General features: G+C 39.9%; 1 protein-coding gene across 4 annotated transcripts in view; it reads left to right on the top strand.

Moving 5' to 3' along the window:
* L3MBTL4 (L3MBTL histone methyl-lysine binding protein 4) overlaps positions 1-15,936 on the top strand; it is a 286,253-nt gene that overhangs the window by 142,744 nt on the left and 127,573 nt on the right. For all 4 annotated transcript variants that reach the window (XM_081149411.1, XM_081149413.1, XM_081149410.1 and 1 more), the window contains one exon: positions 7,555-7,669. In XM_081149411.1, the coding sequence (XP_081005537.1) occupies positions 7,555-7,669 (115 nt within the window). The remainder of the gene's footprint in view (positions 1-7,554; positions 7,670-15,936) is intronic.

The raw sequence follows: 15,936 nt of genomic DNA, 5'->3' as shown, positions 1-15,936 counted from the left end.
GCTGTCTGGAGGAAAGGAGGCCTGGGAATGAGCACTCCACCTCTCTCTCCACCTGTCTTCTTTAACTCTGTTGATGCTTCTCATTGGCCAAAACTCACCAATAGACCTTAGGGCAAAGGCCATTGGTAACCTCCATAAAGGACAGTTTCCTTGGTACAGTGTGGATCTAGAGGGAAGAAGAGAATATTCTGCCTAATGCTTATTTCTCTATCCATTTCTCACTTTGTTTCTTTATCAGCACATATATTCCCATGGCTTCACCCGCCAACTCTTTGTTTATATGACTCCTAAGTCTGTGCCTTCTCTTTCTCAACCAAGATCTAGGAACTAATTTTTACTTGTCTGTGAGACATTTTCATCTGAATACCCCGTAGACACTTCAAGTTTAATATGATCCCCCTTCAAGGAGAGCAAGTCAAAACCCTGCACCTTTCCCTGCATTCCTCATCTAGCAGTGGCACAGCCGTTAACCAGGTTGCCCATGTTCAAATCTTTGTTTTTATTTTTATCAGTGTTACACTTACACAAAGTGAAAAAAGTTTTGTTATAAAATACTTGTCCCAGGACCTCCTTCTACCACAGTTCCCCTCTGTAGAGCGACTTGCATTTATTTTAGCTGATTGCTATGGTGTTTATCCCTGTGACTTGAATGTAGGCTTGTTTTGCAATGTGTTGCCTTCTTTGTGGGACTCTCACTATATAATGGAGCTCTCTTTCCTCCCCCTGCCTCCTGCACACATCCACGCTCTTCACCTCATCCATCTTCTAGGTATAAAGAGATCATAATTTTAGTTAGATCAAAATTTGTATTTACCTACAGCACAGTTATTCTAACCAAGAGGAACATGTGGCCACTTCTGTTTTCTAAAAGAAAAATGGCTTAAAAGAATTTCAGGGGCTTTCACATGTTTCCATATCTTATTTCTTAGAAGGGAAAAAAGTTGGTAGTTCAGAAGATAAATCTGTACAATAAATAGGTAAATCAGTAGGTTTTGGTTAAACTTAAATGGGTCCTTTAGCTGTCTTTGTTTGATAATGTTTACATCATTTGAATGGGCATATTTGAATTCATCATTAATTTGCTCCTTCATTTGTCTAAGAACCAGCATTCTGTGCTCCAGATATTGTCTGGTTCTGGTGACAAAAAATTAGAAGAGACTTTCAGCTTCCAGTTTCATGTGTAAGGAGCTTGGCAGTCACCACCCCATCCCTAACAACAAGTAAAAAGCTGAACAGACTGAAAAAATTGACAACTCTTCTTGGATCTGAAAGTGAGAGGAAGACACAGGGAAAACCACTGTCCCTAAACCTGGAGAGGATAGACTGGTGACTACAGGGAGTAATGGCTAACTGGGACAGAGACTCAGGAGCAGAGACCACCATGGAAACTAGCCCCTGGGTAGGACAACCTGAACTGCAGTTGACAAGTTGCTGGAGGCCCATGTGGACAACTCAGAGTTAAAACCCCAGGGCACCCAGTCATGAAGATCCCCCACAGTAGCGTGAGATTTACCTAAGCAGGTTCAACCAGGAGCTCAGCCACAGCAAATATGAGAGAAAAGGCCTCTCATATCTGGCAGGAGGTCGGGAAAAGAAACCATTTTTTTAATATACCAGAGCACTGCCTTCTTCTTGACAAACCTGCCCTCAGTAGAAAACAGTGAACGAGAGCCTGGTTTTTTTCCAGAGCCTGACTGACTTGGGGGGAAGGGAAATACTTAACTCCAGCCAGCTCTGGCCATTCTGTCCCACCCGAGGAGGAAAACAAAACTGAGACTCTTAAGAAGTTCAGTCCAGAGGCACAGGCTCACCGAAGACTTAGACCTCATAATCGAGGAGCCAAGGTAAGAATTATATCCAACTTCTCTTCAGAAATCAAGCAAGCGTGAGGAGAGTGGAGTGAAATACAAAGTTGAGAGAAAAATCACCTACGTAGAATCCTGTAGAATGCAAAATTATCCTACAAAATGAAGGAGAAATAAAGGCTTGCTCTGACAAATGAAAATTGAGGGGATTTGTCACCAGTAGACTTAGCAAGAAATGTTAAATTCCTTAGAAGGAAAATGATAGAATTGGAAACTTTACATCAAGGAAGGGAAAGCATTGTAGAAGGAATCAGTGAAGATGAAATAAAAACTTGTATTTTTTTTTATCAACTTGATGTTAATAAAATTGATGGACCAGTTAGGTAAATTATATGAATGGGTAGGACTAATATATAACCTACTCATGACTTCAGAAGTTTTAGAAATAGTGGTCCTTTCATTAAGCGTACCTGTACGTGTGTGTTTATATCTACATTTCCATTTTGCTGATACCACCCATGTAGTTACATGTTATGTAGTTACACACATCATTTTTCATGTACTACATCATGTTGTCATTGTGTTCCTCAATGTTCTTATATAAATGCCTGTACAGTTATTTCTATAAGTGAAAATTTTGGAACTTTAGACTAACTGATGTGGTTTTCTCACATTATAATTGGGTTTGTGTAATATTTCCCCTTTGCCATTGGTTTTATGAGAAATTTTTTTTACAGCAATCATTCTTAATCTATCTAGAGTAATTATATATCGTGGCTTACCTAGGATAGTCCTGGATTATGCCTGTTACAATTGTGTAATCATTAGTAGCCCTCTCTCTTATCCTCAGAAATGTCCCATTTGGACAATACATTATGTGGTCTCTCAAGATATAATCAGCCTTTCTTCCTTTTTACATGTCCTACTATTATTTAGAAATCCTATCTTTGATTACTATAATAATGAGTATAAATCATGTATGATTTAGTAGCAAAACTTTGATGGCTTGATGAAGGATCCAGAGTGGAAATTCAGAATGTGAGGATAAATGGGAGCACATGTTGAAACACTGTCCCCTGCAAGGGCGGGTGTCCTGAATGGAAGGGGAAGAGCAGCAGCCCGGTGAACAACCAGAAAGGAAATGTTCTTTTTATTAACAGTGACTGTGCAGTGCATGCTGCATCCATGCTTAACACGCAGTGCATTTGGGGGCAGAGTTCATGAGGATATTTATGTTAGTTATAACTATAACCTGACTTTGAGGTTGTTTGTCCTCACACTGCTTATGAAGAAGGTTTTTCTTTCTAAGATATTACCCACAGACATGTGGCCTTGGAGCCCTGAATGTGGCTGTCACTATGCCTAATTCTGATGAAATAGTTAAGGATTTCTTAAGAAGTAAAGCCCTGGGGATTCTGTTAGAAATGTGGCATTTAAATTTCTCTTGGGGATCTTTATGGGGAAAACATATCTTATGGGAAAAGCTAATTGTATTTGTTGTACCCATAACCATAGAAATAGAGCAGTAGAAACTTGTGTAGACATATTTATCACAAATGGAAACATTTGGAGTTGAATGCACTCTGCATTAGGCTTTCAACCAGGTTTCTCCTTGGGCTCATTGTCTTTCAAAATTAAAAAAGAGCTATGACTTAAAAAAAAAGTTAGGTTATTCTTGATTGCTTTAGATAGAACTGTGAGTTTGATGGCAAGTTCAGTTAACAACCTTGTTGCCATGGCAGCACCCTAAAGAAACATTCAAAGAGTTGTATCCAAAAGCCACCTTCAACACAATAATCTTAGGCCATGTGGTTAAAAATATGCAATTTCCAGGCATCACTTCTGACCCTCCCCCAATGAATTAGAGTCCTTGTGATAGTAAGGGATGGTTGATATTTTGCTTACTGCATTTTGAAAACATTGCCCAAGTAATATGATTAATTTGGGCAGTGATGTTGAAAAATGAAAATAATTTTAAAATAGCTATAGTGAATATTATTAATTTTCCAATTTAGAGATTAAAAGAGTTGGACTAGAAGGAAGATAGAAACAATTGTATTTGTTGAAAGAGTAGATGGGTTTACGGGGAGGTTCACAGGGAAAGAGAATTGAGGTAATTTACCAAGAGCGGGTGTGGAGGCAGTGGGAAAGAACATAGGGCCATGGGTTCCACACTACAGGCTCATGGTGAGGAGAGTGAGGGCTTTCAGATCACAAGGACTTGGAAGTGGCACCACATTTCTTCCTATGCATCTCAGTAGCTTCATATGTAAATGGAGGTAACATATGAAAGTAAAATTTAAAGTATGTAAACTTTCCCATCATAATTTCTTTCTTTCTATGTTCTCTCCCCCTCTGTTCTTGCCTGGATAGACATGTAAGCAGATTGGCACAACGTGGAATTAATGTTTAATATGCAGAAGTATAGCTAGTTCTGTACTGCAGCCCTGTTTTATTCCAAGTTATTTTACTTTCATTATGAAAATGTCTTTTTAAATTTAAAAATGTAATTTACCTCCGCCACACTAGATTCTTAGGTATAGTAGTCCCAAATATCCTCACAGTCTAGATTCTTCTATGGTTTTCTCATTAAACTGTTTTCAGCTTAAGTCGGGTTTCGCCATTTCCTGGCTGGGTGATCTCAGCAAACGTCTTAAAAAGTTACTTTGGTCATCTATGAAAACAACATATTGTGGACATTAAGTGAGAATACGTTTATTTTACAACTATGCCTGGAATGTTAAGCACACAGTAAAAGTGAATCCCCCTGCCATACCCAACACTTGCCCTTGGCTCTCAGTGGTATTTTGTGAAAGCTGACCTGCCGCAGGACAGATGTCTGGCTGCGGTACTGTTCCTGCATTCCCCCACCCCATCCCACAGCAGAGCCCTGCATCACAGGAGGTAGATTTACTGCAGTCTTATTAGAGTCAATGGTTTGAGTAAGTGGTATTGGGATAATATATAAAGACTAAGTTCATCTTCTTAGAATGAAATTTAAGGCTAAGTTTAGCTAACGGAAAGTGTATTCAACTAAAACTAGAAGAGTTCAGGTACAGTCAGCCCTCTTTCTAAATAAGTTAACATCATATGTATTCTAATAATGCTTTCACCATAAGCCTTTAAAATGGATTAGAGGCCTGTGACAGTAAAGTACACATATCTAATATTCCTGTTAAAATGAAAATTAAAAATTTAAATATATAGAAGGAGCAAATAAGTATACTAATAACTTAAGCTAATAAAATTGTTGTTATTGAGCATTACATTTAGCTCCAGTGTTCTTAGATAAATAGCTGCTTTTTCCCAGCTGCCCAAAGGAGTAGCAAGGAGCGATGAGCACCATCATGCGTATTTTCAGCCGATAGTTCTTGAGGTCTGACGATGTGTAAGCTGCAGTGCTAAGAATCACGGAGGCAGCAACGATAACTCGGGCAAAGGGGCAAAGCTCATGAGAAAGCTCCTGGTGTGGACACTGGGCAGTAAATGTAAAGATAAAGCAAGAAAGAGTCAGTCCAGAGGATTGACAGCTTTGGATTTATGCTAAGGAGTGTGTCCTTGGCCTTTTATATGCTGATCTAGTTTTTAAATGTCCAAGTTATTTTCCAGTCCCTAGTAAGTCATGCATATAATATTACTACCATCGGGAAGCATCACTGTCCACTGAAGGATACGAACTTGAGACTGTAATTGATTGTTATCTGACCTTTGTGTTCTAGTTTATCAGAATCTGAGCAAGAAGGATCTATATGTTCACTCAGCTTTATTCAAACCCAAATATGTGAAAAAATTATAAATATGAAATAAAGTGCTAGAGATGATTTGGTTTTCAAAATGATTCTTTGCTTTAAAAAAGAACTCTGTAAATATTCTTAAAATGCCAATCTCCTTTATAAATTTGACCATCTGGTTAGAATTCTTAAAATTGGATTTTTACTCCAGAGATATAAAAATTCAAAGATAGGAAAATATTTTCCATAAAGATGTACTGGGTACAGATTTTCATTATATGTTCTAAGTTTAGACTGCCTTTGCAGTGGAGGGGAGCTTCGCATTGTTGGATTAATGGGGTATTTTTAATTCCCATTCTTTCATTGTAAATAATTATGTACAGCTTGGAAAGGACAATTTAACATTTCTTAATGAACATAAGGGAAAATGTTGAATAGAGTACATGAAAACATTGTATTAGCTTTCAAAAAAATGTTTAAGATGTTATCTTTTTAGTTTTTCAGTTTTAGACTCAGTTTTACAGTAGGATTCCCAGGTGCAGGCTCAGTACCTGAAATAGAAAGTCCTAACTCCTTGAAGTAGAGTCTTGCTGGAGCATGTGGCCCATTTGTTTGTGTTTAAAGGGTGCTTGCTTGCTTGCTTTTGAAACATAAATAATTGCACTGCAAATGGAAAAAAGAAGGATATTGAAATTAAATAGGTTGAAATTTTAAAGCTTGAGAATTTTTTTCACCCCATTTATTATACACACTTACATAAACTTCTTTCTATTGGTAAATCCAAAGCAACCAGCATCATCATTCTAGAAAAGAATTTCAGTTTTGCCTTTTCACAACTGGAATATTTAGTTGCCTTGTAGTATGATGCAGTTTGGCTATGTCTAGAGTACTAAAATATCATAATAAATAAAATACAGCCCAACCTGCGTGGCTCAGTGGTTGAATGTTGACCCATGAACCAGGAGGTCACAGTTCTATTCCCAGTCAGGGCACATGCCTGGGTTGTCGGCTCCATCTCCAGTAGGGGGCGTGCAGGAGGCAGCCGATCAATGACTCATCATTGATGTTTCTCTCTCTCTCCCTCTCCCTTCCTTTCCCTGAAATCAATAAAAGCATATTTTAAAAAATAATAAAATATAGTAAAAGATCAGAAAAACCCCAATGACAGCTGCTGAATGTTTATTTTAAATAAGTTAACTTAAATGAAATATAATTTACAAATGATAAAATGTACAGATTGTGTGTGCATTTTGAAACATGTGTATCTTACAGAAGCACCAACCCAATCAAGATTTGGCATATTTTTACACTAAAAAAGGTTTCTTTGTGTTCCTTTGCAGTCAGTTCCACTCCCCACCCCCTTCCAGAAAACCATGGTTCTGATTTTTGTGCCTATTGTTAAACTTCATATAAATGGAGTCAGAGTATGCATTCTTTTGTGTCTGCGTCTTCTGCTCAACATGGTCTGTTTGATGCATGCTTATGAGGGTATAAACTATTTTTTAAATTGGTGACTAGTATTCACTTTATGCATATATTACACTTGTTTGTGAAGGGATATTCACCTGCTCCAATGGCTCTATCTCCTCATTTTTTAGGATTTGAAATGCATTGCTTCCTTGAACTCTAATCTGTTCATCTCTTATCTGTATAAGGCTGGTACTGATATCAAATGGGACTCTTATTGATGATGCTGACCCGGTTCTTGCAGTGGCTACCAGGACAGAGAACATGCTTATAGTATTTCTTAATTGGGAAAATGGACTGAACTTATTTCTTCAAATTCTAATCAATCCTGACAGATTTTTTGTTTACCAGTTTCTCTAAATTCTTGGGGAAAAAATGGTGCAATAGCCTTTGGTGGCTAGAGTAGAAGGCTATTTGATAACACATTTTAAATATTGTTTCGGCTGTAATGTGTGATTAATAAAATTTCATTGTCAGTTTTGGAAATCTGTTTTTCAATATTTTGCTACAGGAATAGTGAAACTTATTACTGAATACTAATTATTCAACAGGTTCATTTTGATGGCTGGGACCACAAATATGACTATTGGATGGATGCAGACAGCCCTGACATTCACCCAATTGGATGGTGTGATGTAACAGGACATCCATTGGAAGTGCCATATCGTGAGTATTTTGTCTTTGTTGTTGCTTTTAAAATACTTAGCCTGAATTCCTACCTTAATGATGTTTTTTCATGTCATTATAAGTACTTGAAAGCTAAATATCAGATAAGTGAATTGATTAATCATCACTGCAGCTACACTGAAAGCCATTTACTCAAAATTAAGCCTCAAAGGGCATGCTTCATATAAATGAAAAGTTATAATCATCAAGAAATTATTTTGATAGTGTTATCTAAAAGAATCTTTATTTTTTACATTTTAGTTTGAGAAATGGAGCCAGTCCTAAATCTGTCTAATATTGGCCATTGCTTTTAGCTGAAGTATGTTTTGGTGTTTTAAACATTCCATCCTGATTTTTTTTTTTAGAATAGATTTCAAAATGTTTTAGAAAAAAACAAATATTTTAAATTTCAGCAATTAAAAAAATAGTAAATATTTTATAAAACCTCTATTGGTATGTTTATTCTGTCTTTCAAGGAAAGTAACCACTCTAAATTCTAATGAACCTTGAACCAAAATATCTTACTCTTTTGTCTGAAGGATTCTTCTAATCAGAATAGGCGGCCATGACTAATGACTAATTTTAGACACATGTGCAAGCACTCTGCATTCTTGTGTGTTTTGTTTGATCACTTTTTCTGTTCCCCTCCTTTTGGCTTCTTGCGATGAAACTAGCCCAGTGACGCTTGGACCTTTAATCTAAAAGGACTGACTATATCTTTGAAAGAATTCCTTAACTTCTTATAGAAACGAGAAGGATTACTGAAAATATGACAAGCATTTTTACATTTTGCTAGGTTCTTCCAAAACCACAAAGTCAATAAGGTGCAGGTCCTTGTATAACTTACAGCACTTCGTCGAGCACAGGGTCTGTACACAGAGCAGGTAACACAGGGAGGCATGCTCAGCACCACATTTGGAGAAGAGTGTAAGCACTTGTGCTTTGTGGTTTCTTTGATCCTGCTTTTTATTTTCCCAGGTTTCACACCCCAGCATGCCAGGGAAATGGTTCTCTTTATGTTAACCATCCCCCCACACACCCATATGCCCACCTCAGTCTCTCATCCCAGGAACTTTCTCAAATAGGAATGATTTCAACAGAGGTAGGGATGAGTCAGCATTCAGGTATAGGGACAGCTCTCTTCACTCCACCTCACCCATTGCCTGCTCCTTTGTCAAGCTGCTTAACTGACTTCTTGACCTGAATGTTTCATAAGCAGTCAGTTTGTATAGCCAAGTGATGACAATTGCCCCTTAGCTGCCATTCACAGCCACAAATGTTCACCTGCAGATCGCCTTGTATCCCACTGCCAGAGAAGACTTTCCTTTTCTCATGCCACGAGGGCACTTTGTGTTTTATCTAATGTATATAGCCCTTCATGGTGGACTTTTTCTGCACTTAGAATCAAAATTAAATACTTAAGATGTAGCACTATTAAGTTGTCAAGGTCTTTCTCTCATGCTTTGCATTCCATGAGTGTCTTTAAAAAGATATAAAAATATCAGAACCAAAAAAGCCATGCCTATCGTGGTCACCTACTTGATTCTTTTTTGGCAGTTTTTTTAGTCACATCATTTGGAACTGTAATCCCAGTTGCATTTGATGTTAAATTGCTTTAAATAGAGCTCATTTCTTTTCCTTTGTTGTTAGGTATCCACCCACAGATTACCTACTCCATTGGGCAGTGGATGTCTAATATCTCTTTGAAAATTAACCAAGCTTGGGAATATGACCAACTTTGGAGTTAGAAAAACTTGGATTTAAAATCTGTTCTTCTCTGACTGGCTCTGTGCCTTTGTGCAAGTTACTTTACCTCTGGAACTTGCAGGCCAGTAAGATTAAATGACTTAATGGCTGCTTTTGGTTATCGAGGCACAGTGGGGCTGGGTGAAGAGCACAGGAACACTTGCTTCCCATGCCACTGTTTCTCTTCATTGATCCAGAAAATTGGGAGTTGACTTTATTTCCTAGAACTTACACAATCATTATGCTTTTTCTTAGGTACTTGTTATAATCACACTATCCATAAAAGGGTTACTGATCTCTGAGCAAATATTGAATAACATTTAGGACAGTTCAAAACATTTAGAATTATTGATTTAAATTTAAAATAAGCAGGCCGTATAGGCCCCATTAAACTAAGAACTAAAGTACTATGCTGTTCTTTTTTTAAAAGCCTGAATATATTTTCGAAGTTTTGTATCCAATTCTGATATGTGGGTTTTTTCTTCACACCAAGCAGTTCTCCGACACCAGCTGGATGTCCTTCCTACAGTTCAGCTCCATTCTAACACTGTCTACCTGAACATAGCATCAGATTCCACAGGGTGAAGGGCTCAGTCCCACAAGATTGTCCCCATTTCATAGGTCAATCACAAGTCTAAGTTGTTGCCTTTGCTTGTGAAAAACTGACTATAAATCATAGGTTTCCCTGACTCCCTCCTTGGATTCGATTAAGTTGTTTAAGTGGCTCATAGAACTCAGGAAACCACTTATGAAGAAATGCATAGGGTGAGGTCCTGAACAAAGGAGGTTCTGTCCTTATGAAGGTGAGGACACGGCATGGTGGCACATGGATACATTCTGATTCCTTAACCCAGAAGCTCTCCAGACCCTGTCCTCCTGGGTTTTTATGGAGTCTTTATTACATAGGTGTGATTGATTAAATCATCGTCCACTGGAAATTGAACTCAGTCTCTAGCCCCTCTTCCGTCCCCAGAGGTCTAGAGTGGGACTGAAGGTCTAACCCTGGAATTACATGGTTGGCTCCACAGGGGACCAGCCCTCATCCTTAGGAGTTTTCCAAAAGTCATCATCTTATTTTCATAAAAAGGACACTTATTACTCTCATCACAGGAAATTCAAGGATTTTAGGAGTCTTGTGCTAGGATGGGGATATATTTCTTATTATAAATAACAATATCACAATTGTAAATATACCACCAGTAAAATAAAGTTATTCTCACTGAACTGTTCAGTAGCTGTGTAGCTGTCAAATCCAACGCAATGGCTGTACCTGGCTCTAATAGGAGCCTTCTCTGTTAAGCACCCTGGGCCATTTCTTTGACCGTTTCAGGCAGTGGTACTTCCCTTGGGTCTCCTTTTGCCCCTTTTCTCAGTCCTTACTGAGGGCTGCTCTGCCCTGGGTGGGGTGTGGCTTCCCTGTGCCTAATCCCTCTAGCATTTGGGCCAAGAAGATGGATTCACCTGCAGTCGAGAGTCACCTTGTCTGCAGAACTCTGTCTGGTGTCCTCGGGGAGGTGGATTTTCCCTTTACCCTCATCCTACACTGTTTTGCCCTCTCTTCTTCGTTTTATTAGAGTTAACCCCCCTCCCTTGTGCCCAGAACCCTCCAATGGCTTCCTGTCTCACAGAGTTTTTGCCGAAGCTCTTCCTCGCACCCGGGGCCTCCCCAGCCCGGCCCGGGAGCCGCCGCAGGGTTCACTCCTCTGGTCCTTGCTCACTCAGGGTGGGCAGCACTGGCCTTGCACTCTCCCTGGCACACCCGCGGGCTTCCACTTCTGCTTCTGCTGTGCCCTTGGCTTGGAGCCTGTGCCACCCTGAGCTCCTAAGGCTTATTCAGGGGGTGGCCCCCAGAGACTCCTGCTCAGTCGAGCTGTTTACAGACAGCAGCCCTGCCATTCTTTAGCTCAGTCAGAGGCCTAGGCGGTCCTTAGTGGTGGTTCTCACAGGCTGCCGTGGTATGATAAGCTCATTTGTTCCTGTCCGCCTCCCCCCTCACTAGGCACCTTCTCTGCGGTGGCAGAGACCCAGGTTGCCACTGGCCACTCCTTCCTGCTGCAGCCTGGGTGGCTCAGCCTGTGCTCTCCACACAGAGTAGGCCCTCGGTGAATAGTCCAATCTGCTTGTTGTTTTCCTAACTTTCTACATTTTATAAACATAATTTGTCTATATTTATTTCATCCTGCCTACTCCTTCAGCCCTTGTTTTAAACAAACTTTTAGAAATGATAGTTAAAAACAATAAAGCATTCTAATGCATGGAAATGTTTTGTTAATGTTTTCAGGTAAGGATAGAATAATACAATAAAAATATGACAATTCCCAATGCCTCTAATAAGGTAGGTATAGCTGGAGACCAAAAAAAAGGAAACAGACCAAACCAGAAAACACTCTGTAAATTGAATGTAGACTTGGATGTGCCACTTGGTAAATAACAGACTTTTCTCATCAGGTATGTGTAAAGTGTTTTTTCTGAAATGACAGAGAACAGACATGAAATGACAAGAGCTGGTGGGGTGTGGAGCGACACTGTGGGCTGCTCAGCCCTCCAGGGAGAGCGCCCTGGAAAGGTGACCAGTTGTCCGATGAGGCTGCCTCACCATTTGTGCCATGAATGCCAAGCATCACAAGCTTGAGATGAGCAGGCTGCTCCTTCAGCTTAGGCATTAAAAAAAAGTAGATGGAGGAGAAAGGACTTTATTCATATTCTCCAAAAGTCTGAGCCAACCTAGAAAAAGTGCTCTACTCTTGGGAGACACCAAAGATGTGGATGTCGAACATAAAACTGACACAATCCTGAGCTCATCAGGTCCCAACCTGTCATTCAGAGGCGTGGAGACATGGTGTTTGCCCAGCTTGTTGGAGACAAAGGTGGGTCTCAGGCTCTAGTCAGAATGTACTTTCTAGTTTGCCTGAACCCTTCAGTGTGTACTTACTTTTATAATCATGTCAGGCTGCCCTCTGTCTCCCCCTCTGCAGACGTGAAGGTGGGTGACCCAGCTGGTGTGAGGTTCCAGCCTTGGGGAAGCCTGTGCAAGTACCGAGTCTGAGCTTCCGAAACCGTGCGGCACCCTCTCTTGTGCAGCTTTAGCGGAGTTGCATGAGGCGTGATGGAAAGATGGTGGAAAATAATGAAAACAGAAAACATTGCAACACAGCCTCGCGCCTGGAGAGCTTGCAATAGCAGCGTGTCCTCTGTGATAATCAGCGGCTCACAGGGTGCACAGCTGTTGTAGGGAAAAGGCTGATCGAGCCTTACCTTTCCATGCAGAGGAGCCCTTATTGGGCCTGGGAGGAGTCCCCTGGGTTCATACTCAAGATAGCTCCCCCAAGTTGGGTGGTCCTGGCTGTTTGCTCTAGTCCCCAAATCTCTCTCTAAGGGGCTTTTGTATCTTTGACCTCAGGCTTCTGTTTACCTACCAGCCCTTTCAGATTCTCTGTGCCTCTTTCTGAGGCAGGAAGACTTCTGGTTCCTTCCCGGTCCCACAGGTTGTGCCGAAGCAGAAGTATAGCCTTAGGCTCATTAACTTGGCCACTGGCCACTGGCCACTGCTACATCATCACCTCCTGTGGTGTGGGATCTTTTCCCTAGAGATGTGCAGCCCCCCTTGGTATACCAGAAGAAGCAAAGAGCTGGCCCTTGCCCCAGCCTCATGTGGAGGCTCCTTACTCATAAACAAACTCCCCTCCAGTGTTGTCCTGAGGGAATGAGGATGCAAAATGCAACAGGAGAGGCAGGATGTGAGCACACTTGCCTCTTACCCGCTTGTCTTCCTTTCACCTCTCCTCTGCTTCACTCCTTTCAGTTTCTTGAATGCAAACTCTTCTCACCCAGGGCCTTTGCATATGTTATCTTCTCCATCCAGAATGTTCTATATGCTCTTATAGTAGAAGACTCTTTCTCACACTGTAGAATTAACCTCAGATGGTTTCTTCTGAAGAAGACCTTCCAGGGCCACATTATCTAAAAACAGCCACTACTATGATATTCCATTTCACAACTTCCTTTTCTCACAGTATGTAATTCTTTTGTCTGTTTCTTAGCTTATCGTCAGCAGTCCTCATGAGACTGTAACCTTCATGAGTGGAGGGTCGATGAATGTTGTGTCTGTCATTGTTTCTCTAGTGTTTGGCATCCAACAAATACGTTTTTGTATGTTCATTTCTCTGCCTAAGAGTTGGTTAATCATTTATGCCAAAACATGCATCTCTAGAGTCTGCATTGGGCTCTCTCCTACAACCTTTGTGGAGTGAATTTCTGAGTTGTAGCTATGGAATTAGTCTAGCCAGGACTGGTAGTAAAGACATGGGCCAAACACTCCTCATTACTAACAAAAGAAACTCGTAAATACAAAGGCAACAGGCAGAAAAAGGAAATTTTCTAGCTGGCTCCCATGTCTAAATAATTTGGTCATTGTTCTTTCTTTAGCTTCTATTTGATTTGTATTTAGAAGTAATTATGATGCTTTATTACAAAGGAAATTGAGTGAAGCATTATGAACTTAAAGTATATATTGGTAGAATAGTAATACAAACTATAATAATATGCATAGCCTTTATAATTAATTAAAGACCTTGAGAACATGGCTAATTTATTTAACTTAAACATAAACAAGCAAAATACAACATAACTTGATAAAAGATATAGTGAATTTTTATTCCATTTGTTTCATTACAGAGCAGATGTGTAATATAACATAATGACTTGTAAATACACCATATGGCTGGATACATTGTTTATCCTGTTAAGTGAGATAAAATTCATTCATCTACATTAAGAAATGAATAATTAATAATGCCCTCTTCAATGAACATTTGGGATCCTGTGGAATTAGAAAAATTTTATTCTATCAGAGATGGAAATTCACTTAGATTATAAAATAAGAGTTAATGCAATTATAGCCTAGATGTGTAATGATAAATGTGATGATGTATAGATGTCATTCGGAGGAAAAAATGAAGATTGTTAACTTAGCCAGGTCACAGTACATGTTCAGTTTTACTCTGTTTCAGACAATTTAATAAGGAATCTAGAGTACTTGTTCTTCCAAAATACAGCAAGCAAGTAATCAGCAGTTTTAAGAGTCCCCAAGTACTCATTGACTTAATAGACAATTACAGCACATTGTGTTTTTTAAAAAAGTTAGCTATTCTACAAGTCCCTAATTACAGATTTACATGATAGACTTATCAAGGAAAAATAATACATTTCAAAATGTTCTTACAGCCTTAATGATATTAGCTGTTTTAAACAGTCCTTGTTGAAGTGCTTATCCTGTGTGCTCTGCCTTCTGGAGGTGTGAAGGCAGAATTCATTTGCTTTGTTCTTAGTCTTTGAGATCCTAGGGCAGCTCAGAACAATTTTACAGATTATTTTCCTGTCATAGTTAGATGCTGTTTGCTGTTGTTGAGTTGAGATGTAATGTAACAAGGTGTGCATTAGTCCTCCCTTTAGAGACATTGATAGATTGTATCTAAACAAGGTAAAGCTCTGTGCAAAGTTACAGACATTTAAACAAATAGGCACTAACTTCTAAAAGTCATGGACTGACTCCGTAGTTTGACAGTAAACTGAAACAGATTCTTTTTTTAAAAATATATATTTTTATTGATTTCAGAGAGAGGAAGGAGAGAGAGAGAAACATCAATGATGAGAGTCATTGATCGGCTACAGCCCGCAACCCGGGCATGTGCCCTGACCAGGAATCGAACCCCCATGGCCTGGATCCTAGGTCGACGCTCAACCGCTGAGCCATGCCCGGGTGGGCGTGGAACAGATTCTGAGTCCTGACTGACCCGATTTGTGGACAGCAGCATATGGATGTCCAGTAGAGATCTTGGGTTGAGCAGGTCTTCCAGGTTTTCCCTCAGTTTTAACCTTATTCAGAAAACTGTCACACCTTCAAGCAAGGGGAGAGGGTGAGATGCAATTAGTACACTCCTGCCCCTATGTTCCCTGCAGAGCCTGATTCATGGGAACCTTGAGCGATCAACCGAGGGCCTGAAAATAGTACTTGAGGAAGGGCTTTAGCATCTCAGAGGGCAGTGTTGCTGTTGTTATTGAACAGAGATTTATTAAGTACTGTGCTTTGAACTTGGAATGTCCTGTGGGGCTTTATGCACTGGTGACCATGACGATGAAGCTTGGAGGGAGAGGTGGCCCTGTGAACAGGCACCCTGAGGGCCTTGGTGGAGATTAGGCCAGCATCAAAAGACAGCTCCAGCTGCTACAGGCACCAGGATTCAGTGTGAGGAGAATGAAATTCCTCCTCCCAAGATGCTCTCTCCTAGTTACATGTAAACTAAACTGTGAGCCAATAATCCCTAAAGTTTTTTCTACTCTTAAAATTCTACGTGGACCGCTCCCAGTTTTTCCTGAATAAATTAAGAGTGTTGTTTTCCTGATTTTTTTTTCAGTTTAAAAACTGGGCAACAAAACAGATTGGCAATTTATGAAATCCTGTGCTATTTAGTAATATAAAAAGAGCCTAGTTTTGTGTATAATTGATGGTATAAATTCCTTAC

Source organism: Miniopterus schreibersii (genome assembly GCF_964146895.1).
Source record: "Miniopterus schreibersii genome assembly, chromosome: 10".
Classification (NCBI taxonomy): domain Eukaryota; kingdom Metazoa; phylum Chordata; class Mammalia; order Chiroptera; family Miniopteridae; genus Miniopterus; species Miniopterus schreibersii.
This window is presented reverse-complemented; position numbering and strand designations above follow the sequence as displayed.